Source organism: Tenrec ecaudatus, chromosome 16 (genome assembly GCF_050624435.1).
Source record: "Tenrec ecaudatus isolate mTenEca1 chromosome 16, mTenEca1.hap1, whole genome shotgun sequence".
NCBI classification, from domain to species: Eukaryota; Metazoa; Chordata; class Mammalia; order Afrosoricida; family Tenrecidae; genus Tenrec; species Tenrec ecaudatus.
The window spans coordinates 87,156,863-87,178,101 of record NC_134545.1 but is presented as its reverse complement, the minus strand read 5'-3'; the positions used below and the strand labels follow the sequence as shown (position 1 = coordinate 87,178,101).

The 21,239-nt window shown below is 50.9% G+C and overlaps 1 protein-coding gene across 1 annotated transcript; it reads left to right on the top strand.

Annotated features, from left to right (window-relative positions):
• The first annotated feature begins 37 nt into the window (after positions 1 to 37).
• ACTR1A (actin related protein 1A) lies at positions 38 to 20,281 on the top strand. The gene is made up of 11 exons (XM_075534867.1): positions 38 to 195; positions 10,910 to 10,974; positions 11,960 to 12,035; positions 12,734 to 12,859; positions 15,312 to 15,436; positions 16,087 to 16,303; positions 16,896 to 16,988; positions 17,519 to 17,693; positions 17,793 to 17,854; positions 18,456 to 18,496; positions 18,627 to 20,281. The coding sequence occupies exons 1-11, from the start codon at positions 148 to 150 to the stop codon at positions 18,727 to 18,729; spliced, it is 1,131 nt and encodes a 376-aa protein (XP_075390982.1). The 5' UTR covers positions 38 to 147; the 3' UTR covers positions 18,730 to 20,281.
• Positions 20,282 to 21,239: the final 958 nt, after the last annotated feature.

Genomic DNA, 21,239 nt, shown 5'->3' with positions numbered 1-21,239 from the left:
ATGCTGGGGACTGTAGTTCGTGGAGGCGAGACCGGGCCCCTCCCTCCCTGGCTGCCCAGTACCGGCGGCTAGACTGCGCATGCGTGTCAGCGGCGTTTGCAGCGGACCGGGCTGGCAGTTCCTTCCTCGGAAGGAGATTCCTCTATCATGGAGTCCTACGATGTAATCGCCAACCAGCCTGTCGTGATAGACAACGTGAGTGGCCTCTTCCTTATTTCTGAAGGGACTTGTGTTCTCCTCCCTGAGGAGTCGCTTCCCAGGTTTCAGCCTGGGCCGCCGGCTCTTTGTCACTGGCCCGGCCTGTCAGACGGGTTCGGGCGCCACCGCCTCTGTACCCCGAAACCCATAGTTCGTAAACCAGACGGCCTGCCAGCCACCATGGCATGGAGAACTTGGGAGTAGATAAGGGAAAGCTCTGAGGAGCGTGGCGGACCGGTGGGCCCTTGGCTCCAGGGGCCTTAACCGCTCTGTGAACGCCCGGCGCCCGCCCTCTCCCTCGTTCGCTGTAATTTTATTGGCTGCCCTTGCTGTCCATCTGGCCGGATGACCCCGCCTCTGGGCCTTGCCGGATGAGGCCTGGCCTCTGCGGTGATTGGCTGACGCCCCTCCGCTTCTTCCGGGGCCCTTCTGGCGTTTCCCCTCGCGACTGGGTGGCGCGGTGCTTCTGGGCAGTGGGGATTGGCCTCGGAAAGTCCCAGGAGCTGGACCCGACGGGCGAAGGCCCGCCCGCGGGCGGGGCAGCGGGGCTGAGTTTCCTGCAGTCCCGAGTGGGCGGGGCAGCCGGAGGTGGGGCGCGGGGGTGTTCTGGGCGACGCCCGAGAATCCACAGTGCCCGAAATGGCCATAGGTTTGCTGTTATCTCTAGAATGATACGATTCAGTAATAAAGGTAGAGAAGCAAACCACCTTCCTCGAAAGAACACCTAATTGTTGAAAGGAAAACCATGGACAGAATTTTCCCCGGGCCCTTTAAGGCTTACCAAGGCTCTTTCATCTGTCATATACGTGCGAGATGGAGCCTCGCAAAAACTGGGAGGACAGTTAAGGCAGAAAGTTTGATCATCATTTTACAGACGAAAAAACTGAAGTGCCAAAGAGGTAAAGTGAACCCAAGGTCACACCGCAGGGGCCCCGATCCTGTGCTTTTTTCTTTATTCACTTTGCTGGCACCGGGCAACCGCAAGGGTATGGCCATGTAAGAAAACTCTAGGACTTGGATCTAAAGCAGCTGCATTTCTGTCTTCAACCCAAAGGGGAGGGCCCCACAAAGATCCCTTGATACCTGTCAGTGGCCGACCCTTCTTGTTAGTTTCTGTGGAGCCTCTTCTCACTCTTGGCACCAACAGGTGCGCAAGGTAGAACGGCTCCACGGGGTTTCTGAGGTTGTGATCGGTTGGAAGCACATGCAAAGCCTTCTTTCCAAAGCACCTCTGGGCCGGTTTGAAGCTACCAATCCCATTTTCCGGAAATTGGCAGATTCACTCAGTGGAGCCAGCTCTTGAGTACGAACTACTTTCCATTTTTTTTTAGAACTATTTTCATTTGTATTTTTTAGCTTAAACTTCAGCCCTGGTAGCTAGATCTCCCAAACCCATTGCTTCCGCCTCTGCAATCAACCAAAATTGATTCTGATTCCGTGTGGCCACGTAGGATAGAGTGGAACTGCCCCACTGGGTTTCCAGTTGTGTAAATCGCTATGGAAACTGACTAACCACATTGTTCCCCCCTCAGAGAAGCTTGTGGGTTCGAACTGCTGGCCTTGTGGCTAGCAGTCAAGTGCCACTGCCTCACCAGGGTGTTGGTAGATAGGTAGGACTTATTTTTCTTAGCTTATACAGAAAGTCAAGGCTTGGAAAATTATGATGTATTCAAACTACCTGACTTATAAGTTGAGCACTGACTCAGACTAAGATTCCATTCCAAGTGCCTCACTGTTTCCAAGGAAAGATTTTGTTGTTGTTTTTGTTAGTTTTTGTACTCTTATGGATGTGGTTTTTGCTTTTAGAAGCAGAAGTAGAAACAGGCAGAAAAGTATGATATTCCTTCATTTTTTTGTTATTCTCCCTCTCCCCACCCCCATCCAGTACCTAGGGCGGTGGCTGGCACCACTCTGTGTGCCAAATGTCTTTGCCTTGGACTGATGGGCAGGCGATGGAATGACTGATTTTCTCTCAGTAATATCAGTGTCCCTAAATAAAGCAACTATGGTGGAGAACCCCCAGGGACTTATTGAGAGGGTTGAGTAAAACTCCTTGTTCTTGATACTGATTCCCAGAGAACACTACTACATCTGTCTCCAGCCAGTCTGTTGTATTTCATTGGCCTTTTTCTTAGTATTAAAAAAAGAAACTTTGGGGGAAATAGGGACCTGATAGCACTGAGGCGTGTGTAACTCCACTCAATGGGATTGAGCATCAATATATGTGAATGGATAAATGGGTTTGTGTAAGATACGTCAATAAAACTATTGTTTACCAAATTAAGAGTAGAAATCAGCAATTGGCACCCCTTTCCTGTTTTCAGCAGCAGCACAGAGAAGCGGTCCAGCCATCCGCCCTAGCTGATCCTTTGCTTCTGGCTCCCTTGCTCATTTCCTATCCCCAGCCAGTCTGTGATGCTGCTTCAGTGAATACAGTCCCCCTTGGTCTTTCCTGGCGATGTAGTTATGTTTTTTAACTGTATCAAAGCAGCAGTGCATTTTCCGCTTTGATGCTTAAAGGATTGACTTGCCTTTGCTCTGGGAAAAATGTCTCCATCATGCCAGTAATTCTGCCAAAAAATGTCTCCATCATGCCAGTAATTCTGAAGCCAAAGAAATATAAGCCCATTTCCCATCAGGATTTCCCGACTATCTGCCCCATTTTTTGATTTGGGACCTTGGGTAGTTTCTTGCTGTGTAAAATGTAGAGGGTTTTTGTTTTGCATTCCCAAGATGAAAGATGGATAGGAAAACTCATTTGAAGGATTTGAGCCAACTCTGTATTCTAAGAAGAGTTATGTCCCGGGCAGATTTGAGCACTCCGAGGCTTAGCAAGTTGCTGACATTTTATTTCAGGACTAGTGAGAGTATAATTAAAGAAAGGAAGATAGGGCAGAGAGGCAAAAGCCCATCACAGTTCACAGCCTTTCCCTGTCAAAAGACGATTGTGACCACTCCTTTCATCCTGGTCTGGCACCTAACCAATTCATCAGAATTAACAAGGAAAATGGAGGTGTGCGTGCATATGTGTGTGTGTGAGCCTGCTGATTGATGCCTGAGGATGCACACATTTCAATAGCAACAATAAAGTGATAGTTATCTTAGGAGGTAAAGTAATTCCTTCCCAAAGGCAAAGGAGCCCTGGTGATAAGTAGAGTGCGGTGACAAGCTGGGCTGCTGACCACGAGGACAGCAGTTGTAAGCCACCATCCACCTCACAGGAGAAAGATGAGGCTTTCTGTTCCTACAGAGGTTGACAGCTGCAGAAACCCACAGGGGCAGTTCCGCTCTGTCTATAGGGACACTGTGAGGCAGAATTGACCCTATGGCAGTGAGTTCTCCTAAAGCCATATCATAAATAGTAATACAGGAAGAGCATAGCACTTTGATCAGAATGCTGAGTTTATTCTGAAGCTGAAATTTTTGCTAGCATCTTAAATGTTGTAGTTTTGCCCTAAAATAGCTAAAGAGTCTAGTCAGCCTTTGTGACCAGGTGGTCCCAAGTGCAGTGACAGAATCTGATGTCTAGAAATTCACCAGTAAGCTAAGAGGGTCATTATCTTTTCAGATGTTGTGCTGCGGCAGTCTCCATTTTAAGAAAAGATGTTTTAAACAGCAGGTCATTTCAGAGAAGTGTATAGCAAGCAGCCATGTCCCATGTGTCTACCACCTAGTTATTTTAATAGACGCTGGCTTTTTTTTTTTTGCTTCAAGGCCTTTTTTTTAATAAAGGAAATAAAGCTTTATTTTATACTCGTATTTTATTGTATAATAAAACAGATACAGTCGAAGCCACTTGGGAGTTCTCCGAAACTCCACCCTTCCTTTCTGTTTCAGAAGCAACTCTAGAAACAACCATAATCATAAACGGATGCGTGCCTTTCTATGATTTGTGAATATATGTATTTTATATGTGTGTCTGTGTGTGGTATTTGTTTCAAATTTTTGCTTATGCCAGATGATCTCCTCCTTTATTTTTTTTAAAAATCATTTTATTGGGGCTCATACAACTCTTATCACAATCCAGACATACGTCAATTGTGTAAACACCCTTATACATTCGTTGCCCTCTTCATTCTCAAAGTTCGCTTTCTGCTTGGGTTCCTGGAATCAGCTCTTCATTTTCCTTTTTCCCTCCCCCTCCCTCCCCACTCCCCCTTCCCTCATGAACCCTTAATAATTTATAAATTATTATTTTGTCTTACCTTACCCTTTCTTTTTTTAATAGAGAAGTTGAAACATCTAAAAGGAGAGAGGGAACACTATAACATTCATGTACTCATTACCTAGCTGTAACAATGATCAACCCTTGACCAATTTTTTTCAACAATATTTATACTCGCATTTCTCACATTGTGTGTGTGTGTGTGTGTGTGAGTGAATTAAGGTTTACAGAACCAGAGAAATATCCTTTATCCCAACTCTTCCCTGTGTTTCTTGTTTCCATTCCTCCTTATTTCCTAACCCCTCTGAACTTTGTCCTTGGATAAATGCTGCCCTTTACTCTCAGGCGGTTGATTGTGCTAAAGGAAGGCTACTTCCCTCTTATTACTGCCCCTGTAAACCTGTCTAAGGGCTCTGTTGAGTAAGCGTTGACTGCTAACTGCAAGGTCAGCAATTTAAACCTACCAGCCACTCCTCTGCAGAGATGACTATGGGAACCTATTTGCTCCAATAAACATTGACAGCTTCTGAAACCCTATATATTGAGTTGGAATCGAAGCCGTGGCAGTGGGCTTGGGATTGGGGTGTGAGGGGGTTTCCTTTATTGTTGGCTGAATATTGAACCAGGGGATAAGTTCCTCTCCAGACTTGGCTCCATCAGTCTTGGACTGGGCCACGGTGACTAGAGAAACAAATCTAGGGATACTCATATTTGTGTAAGAAAGAGCTTTATATCAAGGAGTAATTATATATTAAGAAACATCCCACTCCAGTCCAAATCAAGTCCATAAGTCTGATAATAGTCCATTAGTCCCTCTTCAGACTCACAAAGCCACATGCACTGGTGCAAATGCAGGAAGATCATAGGCCAGTGGGTGAAAAGTCTTGTGGATCCAATGGCAGTAGAAGCATCACAGGGCACTCACAGGTCTCAGCATGCCTCCCCGCCGTGAGTGAAGGTGAAGGCAGAGAGAGGGGAGAGGGGGGAGGCTCAAAGGACTCTCCTTATGCGAAGGCCACACCCACAAGGAGTCACCATCAGGCTATAGCCTGATTGTTAGGCTAGACTTCACCCTATATTTTTATATATCAAGTTGGCATGAAATTATGTAACTACCACAAGTCCAACCTTAAGCCTGTTGTTTTTTGTTTTGTTTTATGATTTTGAGTTTGGGTGTACACTTTTCTCCAACTCTATCCAGGACCTTCTAATGTGATCTCATTCAGAGAAATTGGGGGTGGTTCCTGGGCACCATCTAGTTCTTCTGATCTCAGGGTTGTGGGTACTGATGTACATGTGGTTCATTAGTCCATTGAACTAATTGTTTCCATGCATCTTCAAGCCTCATCACTCTGTCCTCCAGAGAGGGAAAGACCAATAATTACCCCTTAGATGGCTGCTCATGAGCTTTTAAGTCCCAAATTGGCTACTCACCAAAGTAAGATGTAGAACATTGTCATTGTGAACTATTATGCCATTTGGTCGTGGTGTTCCCTGAACCCCCAGACCCAGTGACTCACAAGGTATTTGGTGTTAGATTTAAGGAGTTTTCCTAACTTTGCCCCTCATACTTACCACCACAGTCATGGATCGATTTGCATCATAGGTAAATACCAAAAAACATGTATACAAATATCATCTGTCAAACCTAGGTATGTTCATCCCCCACATTCTGTTATAAGCATAATCAATATACTATTATATCTAGTAAGATTAAACAATTTCTTAATATCATTAGTAAATTATAGTTACAATTTTATGTTTTTACAGTTTATAACCAGCTCTTTAGATCCTGCTAATGCTGATTCACTTAAGCTTAAGGGACACTAGAATTAGCTGAGAGAATGAAGTCAATGCATTTATTTAACACCGTCATTTGCAATGTGACCTTCAGGCTGTTTGTTGGTTGTACAACTTCAGCAAGAGTCCATGTGGGGCTGATGGAGAGGGTAAAGAGGAGGTGACTTGTCAAGATGCTTTTGCTCTCAGTTATGTTTATTTTGAGAGCCAAGGACGTGTGTTCATACCGAGCTAGGTGTTCTGGAGGTCAGAAAGAAGCAGACTCCATTTGGAGGGAGAAACATCATTGTTAGTTGGTGAGAATACCATGAATAGGGGTCTCAAGCTCAATGCCTACAGAGGCCAAGCAGGAACAGAAACACATTTGAAAAATGGAAGCTGGGGTGACCTGAAAGGCATTCTGGGAATCTAGAAAGTGCACTTGAGCATGCCTGGCCAAAGGACCAAACTGCCTCTTGTCTCCAGTCAGTTGTCCCCGTACAGACACACAGGCCCAGTGCTGCCAGTTCTTCTGACTTTCCAAGAGAAGTGAGCTGTATTAAATACCATATGGAATTTCCAATTTCTGCTGTTGGAGGTGGATTTTAAAAGTACTTGGTGATCTGTAGACACAGAATGTTGACTGGTGGTTGTCCAGGGTTGGGAGACCTGGGGGGTAGGGATGAAGAGTGACTGCCGAAGAGGAGGCGATGACAAAGTTCCGAAATCCAACTGTGACCATAGTTGTAAAACTCGGTGACTGCGCTACAAATTAGACTTTTGAATGGGTAAATCGTACAGTATGTGAATGCTATCTCCATGCAGCTATTTTAAAAAATTATTTGTCGGCCAAACTAAACTTCTCTTTGGACCAAAAAGGGCCACCCATTACTCACCTGTGTCCTGGCGTCTGTGGTATCATCTTGTGGGATACAGAAAGATTTCTCCTAAGTTGTCTCCCCCAAATATATGCCAAACCCAAGATACTGCTTGCTACACATGGTAAATGACTACACTAGGAGGTCAATGAAAGTAGGTCAGAGGTTATTCTCCTTCAGGGTATCAGCCATCTAGAGCAACCAGACTATAATCTGACTCATCCTGAGTAGGGTCCACTCCCTTCTGATATTGTTCCCTTGAAGGAGAGCCCGAAGGCAAGCCCGGACCACTCAAGGATGACTAAGGTTAGGCTACTATATTGAGTCTAAGGTCTGCCCATCTTGCCACATATGTACCTATTCCCTCCCGTTACTATTGTGTGTACACCTCTAGGTCATCCCCCTCCTATTGCTTGTATTGCCTGTTACAACCCCTTCTTAGGACGTAGGTCGTTTTCTGTAATCAGGGGGCTTGCATGCCCCCAAAGATATAGAAGCTTTGGTTAGAAATAAAGCCTCACAAGAGCCCTCTCTCCTGCCCGCTCGTCCCCCACCTCCACGTGGACCACCAAGAGGAGCTGAGGTGAACATGCTACCATGAAATGTGTCTGACTTCTTTAGTTTACTCTCTCCCATCTCTCCCATTTCTCTATGACTTTACTATAATCTTTATATATCTTAACTGTATAATTGTGCCTACTGAACCCATGATTAGTTGTGGGGTGCTGGCTACCCCCACACCACCTCTCTCAACATCCCTTTCCCGCTTGTAAAATGGGAGACCACTAGCCTCTCTCCCAGCCAGGCAGCCATCATCAGGAGCACCTCACTGGGGTTTGCTGTTTGTCCACATCCGGAGAGCAGTCCATGATGGCTGGCAGCAAACTTGAAGTCTTAAAAGTCAAACATTTAAAGGGACCTTCCTCCCCACCCCCGAAGCCAACGACAGACATTGGTTTGCTTGGCTTTGCTCAAGTGGATAAACAGAGTGGCCGTTCATCTGCCAGGCAGAGTTCCTCACTGGAAAGACTGCTCAAGAAATCGGCATTCGCCTTTGGTTGAGCTCATGGTTTGGCTCGAGCAGGAGAGGCAGCTCAGCCGCCTCCCTCCTTCCCACCCATTCCTCACCTAATTCCTGGCCTGGCAGGGCAGCTCTGGGACAACAGGGACAAGCTGGGTCTGGTTCCACCTGGTGCCTCATTCCCGGCGCTGCCTTTGCCATTCCTGTACCACCTCACCCTCGGGCTCCTGGCTTTCCAGATGCCTGGTCAGCCTTCAGCTCCTTCAGGTTGCATACTTTCGGTTTCATCTGCTAATCGTTGCAGTTGATTTTCATTTCAATCAGCCACGTTGTATTGAGTGCCCGGCGAATTACAGATCTCTATAGTCTCTGACCTCAAAGAACTCGGACAGGAAAGACGCACCAAGTGCCAACCATGAATTCCCCTGCCACACAGAATGGGATGCATGCTACCTAGTGGTGCAGGTGTTGGTGATTTGCGTGGTATCATAGGAAGAGGGGATCATTCTGTAGGAGCAGGATGGTGAGATGGAAACTGGGCCTGTTAGTCTCTTGATGAAACGTAGGTTAGAGAGGAAAAAAAGGAGTCTGACAGCTGATGCTTCCTGGTAACTCAGGCTCTGTCTAGTCCTCTTGCTCACCACTGGAATTAATTATCTCCAGGGAAATTGCCTCTTCTCCGGGATCAAGGGCCAGGTTCATCTTTACTTTTCTGCTTTTCCACCTCTGCCAGGCAGTTCAATAGTTGGCCGGCAGCACCACCCCCAGATGAAGGCAGTGAGCAATCCTGCAGGCTTGCGTCGACAAGTCCCCAGAGTGCCCATGTTCAGTGCTGTTCTCACCTGCCCATGCCGCTGTCCCGGAGCCCTGGGGTTAGCAGGAGGATCACTCTCCTTCTTTCCTGCCCTCTCTAGAGCTGCACCTTTTCGAGGCTCTTTGCTGTGCCAACCTGGCCAGTGGGTTTGCATATTGTCTCCTGGTTTCTCTCCTGTTGCCCCTTGGAGAACTGGCTCACCTGCCACTTCCCCTTCCAGGCACTCCACATTACCTTCCCCAACCTCTGTCTTGCCCGAGGCAGGCACCAAGATGGCCAGTCTCACTTCCCCTCCTGGAAGAACAGAAGTAAGAGCGACCTGGAAGGCACCAGAAGTGTTGCTGTGAAGCCTGGACTGTTTAGCGCCTCCTGATGTGTCTCATGCTTGCTTTGTGGGTTCCGGAATGATCACATTCTGCCCCAGGAGAGGTGGCCAAAAGTCACGTGTGCCCCAGTTACTGTGCCACTGCAAACCGTGGTCAGAAGGGCCACGCCTCCGGTGTGGTGGTGGACGAATGAAGGAGGAAGTGAGCAGGGTGGATCTGCAAACAGGGCCTAGTCTGACATCTGCCCTGCAGTGTCTAGAGCCTCTGTTTACATTGGTTGGGTCCAAGGCGGTACCAGAGGCACTGGTGGTAGAAGCCAGACACCCCATCAAACATACCAAGGCCTGGGGCGCCAAGATTGTTCCAGTAGGCCCCTTCTCCTAGTCTCAGACAAGGCTTTAGAGTCGGTGTGCTTTCTCCCATCTGGAGACCAACTAGCAGGCAAGCCCAGTGCTCCATCCCTGCAGTGCGGCGAGTCCCTGGGAGTCCACACAGGATGACTCTCCGGGGTGTCTGTGTGAGAGGCCTGCAGGGCAAAAAGAATTCAGCCCTGAGTGGGGAAAGCGGTGAAGAAGCGCACTCTGTGTCTCCCGTGGGGCCCTCCTCATGTGGCTGCTCGGAGGCTTTGGCTTTACAAAAGCTCTGTCACGAGTCACTCTGAGTTGGCACCACTCGATGGCAGTGACCCTAGGTACCTTCCTCTCTCTCCTCAGGTTGTTGCTCTTTCTGCATTTAGTAATAATATCTCTAATTCTAAAAGGTCAAAGAATAGAAAAATCCAATCATACTTCACATTACACCATGAAGATTCTCCTTCCCACCTTCCCGAGGCCCACATCCCGCCCTTTGGTGTCCACGCCACCCTTTTTTTACTCGTTTTATTGGGGGCTAATACAACTCTGAACACAACCCATACATACATCAATTGTGTCAAGCACATTTGTACATTTGTTGCCATCATCATTCTCAAAACATTTGCTTTCTCCTTGAGCCCTTGGTATCAGCTCATTTTTCCCCTTCCTCCCCACTCCCCCCTCCCTCATGTACCTTGGTAATTTGTAAATTATTTTGTCATATCTTACACTGTCCAATGTCTCCCTTCACCCACTTTTCTGTTGTCCGTCCCCCAGGGAGGAGGTTATATGTAGATCCTTGTAATCTGTTCCCTCTTTCTACCCCACCTTCCTTCTACCCTCCCTGTATCACCACCTCCTGGTCCTGAAGGGTTCATCTGTCCTGAATTCCCTGTGTTTCTGGTTCCTATCTGTACCAGTGTACATCCTTTGTGCTAGCTGGATTTGTAAGGTAGAATTGCGATCATGATAGTGAGGGTGGGGGGAAGCATTTAAGAACTAGAGGAAGGTTGTATGTTTCATCGTTGCTACACTGCACCCTGACTGGCTCGTCTCCTCCCCATGACCCTTCTATAAGGGGATGTCCAATTGCCTACAGATGGGCTTTAGGTCCCCAATCTGAACTCCCCCTCCTTCACAATGGTACGATTTTTTTTCTTTGATGCCTGACACCTGATCCCTTTGACACTTCGTGATCACACAGGCTGGTGGCACTCCCTTTTTTATGCTCTTTCAAATTGATGGATTATACACACCCAGAGGTCGCTTTTCTTTTTCAATAAAATATGCAATCCTATTATACAGATAGCATTCTAGAATCTTCCCTGGTTTCTGTGATACTTAGGTTGACTTTGCTCTTTCTTTCTCCCCTCAGGGATCCGGTGTGATTAAAGCTGGTTTTGCCGGTGATCAGATCCCCAAATACTGCTTCCCAAACTAGTAAGTTGTTCTGTGGCTGAGCCCTGTGGGAGGATGGTCAGTTTTGTTATGAGAGAAGGGAGTCCTCACCTGTGTCCGCCCGAGTCACCGAAACAGCTCAGCAAGTCCCGGGAGCTGGCTTTCAGAGTGAGCAAAGGAAACGGTTATTAACATGGTATCCTCTGAGAGGCACAGGAATGTTTCTTAGTGAAATAGGGATTTATTTTTATTTAGTTATCATTTATGAATTTATTTGTCATTACTGACTCACTCCTCTGGATGCTTGCCTGCCTCTTTGGATTAAAACTCTCTTCTCAGGATGCACCAAACCCTAACATCTTAGAGTCATTTTCTCAAAAGGGGACAGTTGAAGGGCCAGGGTGCTTGGGGTAGCCTTACACTGGTGGGGTTGCAATGTAACTTTTACTTAGTAGGAGTCCTGGGAAGACAGACCAAGGAGACCTAACATTTTTTTAGTTCACCATCCTGTTAGAAATTCCTATTTCTTTTCTCTCTCTCAATCTGCATCATACCCTGGTGAAAGAAAATAAAAAGTTTTGACTCCTTTAAACTGAGTTTTACTAATACAAAGTAATAGAACTATACTAAAACCCAGAATAATTTTGTAAACATAAGGAGTACCGTATATACTCAATTATAAGCTGACCCGAATATCAGCCGAGGCATCTAATTTTACCATAGAAACTGCATTTAAAACTGTGCTGAAGAACTCAGCTTATACAGGAGTATGTACGGTACCTTGCTCACTGCTCCTAGTGATTCTATATGCTTATGGTGGAAATTGTGGCAAATGCAGCAAAGGGTAAATGAAGAAGAAAATCCAAATCAACCGCTGCCCCACTCAGAGCTGATCCCATTAGGTATGAGGAAGCCCCTCCCAGTGGGTCTGGGTGCATTTCCTTCCAGGCTAAGTGTGCGTCTTCATGTCCTTCCCCCATTCTGTCGTGAATCTAAATGCAAAGGCCTGCTCCACTCTCGTTCGCAGTGTGGGCCGACCCAAGCACGTGCGTGTCATGGCAGGAGCCCTCGAAGGTGATATCTTCATTGGCCCCAAGGCTGAGGTGAGTCCCCGGCTAACAGAGGAAGCAGTGTGCCAACAGAGGACGGTCATTATTTATCACGTGGGAAGTGCCCCAGGAGTGGGACGCAGCCACGAGTTTAAGGAGCAGTGTTCCCTCCTAGTCATTTATGCCTTCCCAGACTGGCTCAGGTCTGGCAGGAAAAACAGCTGGAGCCTCACTTTGGGCAACATTGAAGCCAGCCTAGAAAACAAGGCTTCTGTGTTGTGTCACTACCTCGCCAGTGTGCTATCTCGTTGGCCAAAGACACTCCAGACGAACGTGGTACCTGGGCTGCCCTGGGCATGGGTTAATGAGCAGGTTTGGCAGAGCCCTCCGGCAGCCTTTAGTAAGCAGAACAGCAGAATCATTGTTGCCAACCTTGGCCCAAGTGCTGAGACCCAGAGGTGGGAACTGGATTGTTACAAGGCCAACCTATTGTGTCCTGGCACCCGTGAGGAGGTGTCTCCAGTCTGGTCCCAGGGGCAGCTGCGGGTCCATGGAAATGCAGAAGCCCTCTGCTTTGCCAGCTGCCTGGGCAGGGAGGGCAGCGTGCAGCCTGGAGTCCAGAGACTTGTAGAAAGGGTGTCTGTCTTTAGCGCAGGGCCAAGGGTTGTGGGGGCTCAGGGGGCTTCAGCCATAGCCCAGTCGTGGGAGAGCAGCGTCCCAGGCAGCCTGGTTGAGATGCCCTCTGCCCACAGGAGCACCGAGGGCTGCTCTCCATCCGCTACCCCATGGAGCACGGCATTGTCAAGGACTGGAACGACATGGAGCGCATCTGGCAGTATGTCTATTCTAAGGACCAGCTGCAGACGTTCTCGGAGGAGGTAAGGGCCCTCCGTGCAGGGCACCCCGCTCAAGGGTGCAGAGCTGACCATGAACAATAAGGACGACAAGGTCAGTGACCAGAGCTGTTGAGAGTGTTTGATTGCGGATCCCGTGTGCGGGCCCCAGGTCATGTGCCTCCTGGCATGTTTGAATGGAATCTTCCCACCAGTCCTTTGAGAGGCAGGACGTATTGACTCGTTTTCCAAAAGAGGAGACGAGGCTCAGAGACATCAAGTAGAACTTGCGGTGACTAAAGGGGTAGACCGGAAGGTCAGCCAGGTCTTAGGAGCTCTGGAACCCCTACTCCCTTAACTCGAGGGAGCTCCGACAGTCACCTCAGCAGTGTGAAGGGAAATGCAGGCCGGCTGTTGCCGAATTTCCAGGGCAGGGCTGTGTTGCCTTTTTAAAAGCACCCTCTCAATTTTTAAATGTTGAAGACTTTTATCATGGTGCTTAAGACTTTGAAGTGTAGCAGTCGTTCTCTGGGCAATGAAAGCTACGCAGTAGATGCAGGGGTCTCAGCTTGAACCCACCAACGACCCTACGGGAGGAAGCTGTGGCAGTGTGCCACCATAACCAGGACAGCCTTGGAAACCCAGTGCGCTGGTTCTGCTCTGCCCTGGAGGGCTGGCATCAACTCACTACGGAAGGGTTGAGTTTAATTAAGAATGTCGTTTTGCTCTGTCTTGTTTTTTGTGCATATTGTTATCTCTGCAGGTCTATCTAGATAAGATAGTCTGGGTAAACAATCTGGACCTGGGAGAAGGGGAGGTGGGGGAAAGGAAGTGGTGTTAACACACCCAAGAACAAGTGATCCAAAATCCATGGCCAGGAGGGTGTAGGAGGCCTGGTAGGGATTGACCAAGGGTAATGTAACTGAGAGGGATTACTGAAACCCAAATGAAGGCTAAACATGACGGTGGGACAAGAGGAAAGTAAAAGGAAATAGAGGAAAGAACTAGCAGGCAAAGGGCATTTATAGAGGGCTAAATACTTTGGCTCTTGTGGATCTAATTTTCATTAACCATTAGAGAGCGGCAAATCACACCACAAGGAAATACTAACCCCCCATGAGAATGGCATCAAAAGGAACAGAGAAGGAAAACATGAGGTGCAGGAGAAACTGTGCACAAACTGGACCCTTTAAACAGCGGAAGAACGAGCAGGCAAAGGGCATTTATAGAGGGCGAAATACAGGCATGCGCATGTGTGAATATATCTATATGTAATGATGGGGAAATAGCTCTATGTGCATATATTTAAAGGTCTAGTATTAAGGTAGCAGGTGGACATTAGGCCTCCACTCAAGTACTCCCCCAATGCAAGGACACTTTGTTCTATTAAACTGGCATTCCATGATGCTCACCTTTCCGACATGATCGCTGAAGACAAAGCAGGTGCATAAGCAAATGTGGTGAAGAAAGCTGATGGTGCCTGGCTATCAAAAGATACAGTGTCTAGGGTCTTAAAGGCTTGAAGGTAAACAAGTGGCCATCTAGCTGAGATGTGCAACAAAGCTCACATGGAAGCAGCACACCAGCCTGTGTGATCACAAGGTGTCGATAGGAGCAGGTATTAGGCATCAAAGAACAAAAAATCATAGCAGTGTGAATGAGGGGGAGTGCAGAGTTGAGACCCAAAGCCCATCTGTAGGCAACTGGACATCCCCTTACAGAAGGGTTGCAGGAAGAAGACGAGCCAGTTAGGGGGTGCAGTGATGAAACATACAACTCCTCTAGTTCTCTAATGCTTCCCCTCCCCCTCACCATCATGATTCCAGTTCCACCTTACAAATCCGGCTAGACCAGAGGATGTACACTGGTACAGATAAGAGCTGGAAACAGGGAATCCAGGACAGATAAACCCCTCAAGACCAATAATGAGAGTAGCGATGCCAAGAGGGTAAGAGGGAGATGGGAGAGAAAGGGGGTATGGATCACAAGGTTCTTTATATAACCCCTCCCTGGAGGACGGACAACAGAAAAGTAGGTACAGGGAGACATTGGACAGTGTAACACATGAAAAATAATAATTTATAAATTATCAAGGGGGTGAGAGGGAGGGGAATAAAATGAGAAGCTGATACCAAGGGCTCAAGTAGAAAGAAAATGTTTTGAGAATGATGATGGTTACAAATGTACCATCAATTGTGCTTGACACAATGGATGGATGGATGGATTGTGGTTAAGAGTTGTATGAGCCCCAATAAAATGATTTTAGAAAAAGAAGTTAGTGCGCAAAGGAGGAAGAAGGAAGGTGGAGGCAGGAACAGGAGATTTTTAAAGGGTGGGAAGGGGGACTGTTGGGAAACTGACTTGGGCAGGGCCAGATGGCAGGCACAGGGGAGAGTGTGACTACTGGCCCCCGAGGCAGACACGGGGACCCTGCTGAGCACTCGTGAGGGTGGCGAGCTGGCCGCTCCCTGACTGCTGGCTGGGTATCTTTCACCAGCATCCCGTGCTCCTGACGGAGGCACCTTTAAACCCACGGAAAAACCGGGAACGAGCAGCTGAAGTTTTCTTTGAGACCTTCAACGTGCCGGCCCTGTTCATCTCCATGCAAGCTGTCCTCAGCCTGTGAGTAGCAGCCTGGTGTGGGTGCCGGCTTCCCCGCGCCCCCTGCCCTGGTGCCAACCCAACACCGAGGAGGCCTCTGTCAGCGGTGGTTTATCAGAGATGGAAAGCAGAGAAATCGTTCCCTTGTCTACCCAAAGTGAGGAGACGCAAACAGACACGGCCCTGGGGAGGACACGAGTGTTTTCACAGCCATGGAAAGGCTTCCGCTTTGCCTTAACTTACTACCCTGCCTGGCCCTGCAGGCATTTGAGCTTGGCAGCGTTGGTGGAGCGCTCTGCAGCTAACAGAAAGGTTAGCGGTTCAAACCACCCAGCAGCTCCTCAGGAGAGCGAGACCTGACAGTCTGCTCCAGGAAGGGTGACAGCTGAGGAAAGCCCATGCGCTGTCCCACTCTGTTCCGCGGGCGCAGACAGCACCTACAACCAAGAGTGAAAACGCTGCCCCCGCCTGAGTCCCCTGAAGTAGTTGAAGGCCAAGCCTTACCTTCTTAGCCTGGGTGAGGGCGTTTGAGGGAGATCACTCCAGCCCTGAAGGGAGCAGCCCCCACGCCCACCCTTCTGGGTTTAGCTGGCAGGGAACTCTAGAAAGAAGCGTTTCTCCCCAAGGTGAGCGAGGCAGGCGTTATTAATGGTCGGTCTCCTTTGCTTCAGTTATGCCACGGGCAGGACCACTGGCGTGGTGCTGGATTCCGGGGACGGCGTCACCCACGCTGTGCCCATCTATGAGGGCTTCGCTATGCCCCACTCCATCATGCGCATCGACATCGCCGGCCGTGATGTCTCCCGCTTCCTCCGCCTCTACCTGCGTAAGGAGGGCTATGACTTCCACTCCTCCTCTGAGTTTGAGATCGTCAAGGCCATCAAAGAAGTGAGTGCTGCCCATGGGCCTAGGAGTGAAGGGAGGCCAGCTCCTGCCCTGGGGCTCAGACCCCTTGCCCCCCAGCAGGGCCTCACTTCCCGACATCTGGCTGGGGCAGGGGGACAGGAAGCTGCTTCTGTAGCTTCAGCTGTCTGGGTGGGTGGCGAGTGCACAGGAGTGTGCTGCATTTGTAAGCCTTGTGTACGTTAAATATGTTCTCTTACCAAGAGCCCACCATACATTTTCCTTGACCCATGAGTCTAGCTGCCCCCTAAAGCCAGAGGGCCACCTCTGAGCTGTCTCGGAGAGACCCAGCCCTTAGTGTGTGCATGGCTGGAGGAGGCCTGGCCTAGAACTGGGTTGTGCTCTCCAATACCACGTTCCCAAGCTTGCCCATCAGGGAGGCAAATCAGCTAAGAATGCATCCCCTGAACTACCGGGAGGGCCAGCACAGGCCTGCCTGCCCCTGCTCTGCGGCTCCTCGGCCCTTCAACTCTGTCACTGCCGAAGGGCAGCTTTCTGTGATCTCAGAGCACGCCGCCGACTTTGACCCAGCGTGTGGCGGCCAACCCACCCTCATGACTATTGTTTGCCTTTGTAGAGGGCCTGCTACCTCTCCATCAACCCCCAGAAGGACGAGACGCTGGAGACAGAGAAGGCTCAGTACTACCTGCCTGATGGCAGCACCATTGAAGTAAGTGACCAGACCTTCCCACTCAAAGTGCTCAGACCCACAAAGGCTCTGACCCCAAACTGAAGTGTCCGTGAGGAGTGTGGAGTCAGATGACCAAGCTGTGTGGGACAGCATGGCTCTTAGGCAGCACCGTGTCTTGCAGAGGGAGGCAGCTCAGGTGGGGAGGAGGCCCCATTGGTGTTTTATTCTATTAGGACGGGGTCAGGAAGTGGATGGTTAGGGCTGTTTGGGCCCAGTCCTGAGTACTGCAGGGGTGGCCTTCCAACACCACGGATAAGAACTCATAATCACTTCTCGCCTTTTGGCTAAGATCTGTTGAAGAGGAGATCATGAATGAATGAATGGTTACATTCGTGCCAAAGCTGGATGTGAGCCATCTGTCTGCTCTTTGTTCCTCGCGGCCCTCGGCACACAGGCTCTTTCCTGCGCTTAGCTCCCTGGTTACTCCGAGGTGGGCAGCAGGGTCTTTTCCACAAGAGCCCTTGTCCCCAGCCCAGGGCCTGCCTTTGAAACTGACCTCCCCCCTGCAGATAGGTCCTTCCCGATTCCGGGCCCCAGAGCTGCTGTTCAGGCCGGACCTGATTGGCGAGGAGAGCGAGGGCATCCACGAGGTCCTGGTGTTTGCCATCCAGAAGTCGGACATGGACCTGCGGCGCACCCTGTTCTCCAACATTGTCCTCTCGGGAGGCTCCACGCTGTTCAAAGGTTGGCCTTTCCTCTTGGGCCGCGCCCCCAGGAAGCTCCCAGACCCTGCTGGGTAGACACTCGACGATTGACTTGAGGTTCCCTCTTCCTCCCGTGCAGGCTTTGGTGACAGGCTCCTGAGTGAAGTGAAGAAACTGGCTCCTAAAGACGTCAAGATCAGGGTAGGGGCTTGGGGGGGCCGGGCCGGCGGGGGGCGGGGCCGGGGGGGGGGCGCGGGCTGGGCCACCAAGGGTCCCGAGTGTCGGCTCCTGGCACCAGCGTCTTGTCTCGGAACACACACTGCCCCCGAGGCCGAGGCCTGCCAGAGGGGAGGCCCCGTTATCATGTTCCCCTGTACTCCCAAGGAGGCAGTTCTAATAGCCAGCTGGGGTGGGGGGCTTGGCTAGGAGCCCTGTGCTGCTCCTGTGCCCCCTTGCCCAGGGATGGTGGCTGCAGGGGGAGTTCAAGTTAGCCAGCCTGAGGAGAGGAGGGAGCCAAAATGCGGAAGGGAGGTCTCTCCCGGTCCGCAGTCTCCCTCTGCCTCGGGGCAAGGTTTGCTCCCCAGAGCACCAGTTTCCCCACGACCTCTGGGTTCTTGGTGCCTGCCCAGGAGAACCTGCTTTCCAGATGAATGTCAGGCTGACCACACACCCCAGGGAGTCCTGGGGTCTGCCTGGGGTGGGGGGAGAGAGTGTGCCGGCCACTTCCTGTGGAGCAGGTGGGAACTAAAGAGGGGCCTGTGGGGGCGGAAGTCTCAGATTCCATCTTCCCCCACCCTGGCAGATATCTGCACCTCAGGAGAGACTGTACTCCACATGGATTGGGTGAGTAGTGCTTCCGGAAATATGAGCGAAGGTGTCGCTTCATCCTCATACCCCCACCCTTACCCCAGAACAGCCTGATCTAGGGGTGCCTCACCATCTCACACGGCTCCTCTGGGTCCTTTCCCTCCAGGGGCTCGATCCTCGCCTCCCTGGACACCTTCAAGAAGATGTGGGTCTCCAAGAAGGAGTATGAGGAAGACGGTGCCCGGTCCATCCACAGGAAAACCTTCTAATGCTGGGACAGCAGCTCCACCTCTCTCTGAAGTTAACTCCACTTTAAAACTCGCTTTCTTGAGTCGGAGTGTGTGTGAGGAACTGCCTGTGTATGCAAGCGTGTGTGTGGGTGCGTGGGGTGTGAGTGTGTGCGCACATGCGAGTGCCGTGGGGCCCAGAAAGGACGATGAACTGCCCACGATGGCGACGGCCTGAGACCAGGGGTTGACCACTAACTGACCCTGACAGGGAAGTGGCCAGCAGAGGGCCCCCACTCCTGTCAACTGGGCCTGCATTGGCTGTGTGGGACTCCTTTATTATGGGGGGGAGATGCAGAGGCAGGTGTCCCAACCCCCACTCCTCCCCCCTTGCTGCTGCCTGTCCTAGGCTGAGCTAGCCCTCCCCCTACCCCACCCCCTTTCCCCTGGGTGGCAGCTGCCACCTCTCCTTTGCTCATTCTTCTGCTCTGGGTTACGGGGCTGAGGGCTGGGGCCAGGGTTGAATTTGTCTGCTTTCGGTGCCGTTTGGGTTTGGAAGCTGGAAAGGCACTCCAGGAGCTATTAAGCATCCAGGGCCAGGGGAGGTCAGTCAGCCTACCCTCTAGTTCCCCCGGGACCAGGGCCACCCGGGGCATTTGAGGAGGGCAGGAGTAGTACTGCTTCTGATTGGCCACAGAGTTGACGCTCTAGCCCCAGCCCCCGTCCGGGGGTCCTGGGAGTTTCAGGAGCCTGTTGGCTACAGGTCCTGCTAGGTGTTTTCCTCCCATCTTTGTCTCAATGCCATCTTCAGTTTTATTTATTAAAGTGTTTCTTCAGTGAGGGGGCTGATGTGCGTGGAGCTGTCACCTCCCGTCCGCCAGTCACCCTGTTCACACTAATGTTTACAAGCACCTCAGCTTAGCTAGCACCCAAGGCCCCGCCACCCCCTGCCACTGGTGAGCTGCCAGAACCCAAGAGCCCCAGGGCTGGTGTGAGACGAGGCTGCCCTCAGAGGCCCTCCCATCCTCCATCTTGTTCTCCCTCCCCCAGGGGCTCCCTGCCCTAGAAGGGCCGGCTGGCTGCTGGTGGCCTTTCCTGAAAGGGGTGTCCCCCCTCTCTCTGGTAGTGGAGCTCCAGCCCCACCCCAGGGCTCAGAGGAAGAGCTGCCCTCAGGACGACAGTAACCACGTTGCCTTCTCCACGCTTGCTGGTTGTGGGCCCCGAGGGCTCTGGGCTGCCCTTGTGCCATTGTTGACTTTGAACCTGATCGGGCAGCAGGGCGCTCCTCTCCTCTGCTCCTCTCAACCCAGAGGGTGCCAGGCAGGGACTAGCATGCCCTCACTGGCACCTCTACCAGGGACACCGAGACCCACCCACTTCCAAAGTCCAGGCAGTATTCTCCCTCTCGCCGTCCTATGACCAAGGGCCCCTGCCAGACGTGGGCGCAGCGGCAGGTGTGTGTGACAGCAATGTGGCGACCGCAGACTGCAGTGTGCTTTACCAGCTCACCTCCCTTTCTCAGCCCAGGCCTGGCCCTCGCGCAGCCCACGTTGCCTGGTGAGGCCCAGTACACGTAAATAAAGCCGTTCCGATAGACGCGTGTCCGTCGGCCCTGTCTGTAGCCACTGCTGGGTGGGAATCTGGAGGAGCTGCGCCCCGAAGCCCTCTGGGGGGTGGGGGTGCATACGCCATCTGGCCTCTAGAGGGCACTGTTGCACTAGCTAACCGGCCAGACCCGTCCAAGGGGGGAGTTGTCTGCAGGGTGCACAGACCACGGCGTTGAGGCGCCCACAACCCTCGTCACGTGAGAGCCCACCCGAAGGATGGAAGCAACTCTGACATCTCTGACGTCACTTCTCCAGACCAGGGCGAGTGAGAACCCTGGGACCTTTGCAGAGTGCCATTTCCAGGCTCGCTCACAGATGGTCTGGGTAATTCGTTCATTTTAAACCCACGGTTGGGGGGAAATAACTGCCAAGTGCTTTACAAATGCTAACCCAGTTCAACCAGTGACCAAGCAGTCCGTGTTTTTCACTTGTACAAAGAAGGTGGAGCTACAGAGAGACTACAAATCAGCAGTCGTTAAAGCTTGGACTTTGTAGCCCAGGGCTTGCCTTCTCAGCCACACCGCAGGCCCTCCCTCCACGAACCCACTGCAGCAGGTCTTAACAGGCCCACTGAGGGACATATATTTGCTTGGCACAACTGGATGTTGGTGGGGAGGGGCGAGTGGCAGCCAAGGCAGTAGAGGTCAGGGGCACCGCTAACAGCAGAGCCACAACAAAGCTGGCCCAGGCAGTGCTTCTGGGTCGAGGCTACACAGGAAACTGGCCTCCGGGGCCTTTACAACCCAGGCCTGAAAAAGCAGTGTCAGGCCAATTACCACAAGCTCCCCAGGTAATTTTGAAGTCGAGACCCCCTGGACTGCCCGGTCCTGCATGGCCACCAGCCTGAATTTTCTCCCTGGTACCTCAAGAAGTGCTGCAGGTAACCCACCTACCCCTTTTATTTGGGAAACTACTCAGGAGCTCCCTGCCCCCATCACACCCAGC

What these genes read in the sequence shown, in the direction of transcription:
- ACTR1A (XM_075534867.1), top strand. Translation starts at nt 148, where the DNA reads ATGGAGTCCTACGATGTAATCGCCAACCAGCCTGTCGTGATAGACAAC. An exon ending in AAATACTGCTTCCCAAACTA is followed by an intron (nt 10,975 to 11,959) that starts GTAAGTTGTTCT and finishes TCTCGTTCGCAG; the next exon opens with TGTGGGCCGACCCAAGCACG. An exon ending in CTAAAGACGTCAAGATCAGG is followed by an intron (nt 17,855 to 18,455) that starts GTAGGGGCTTGG and finishes CCACCCTGGCAG; the next exon opens with ATATCTGCACCTCAGGAGAG.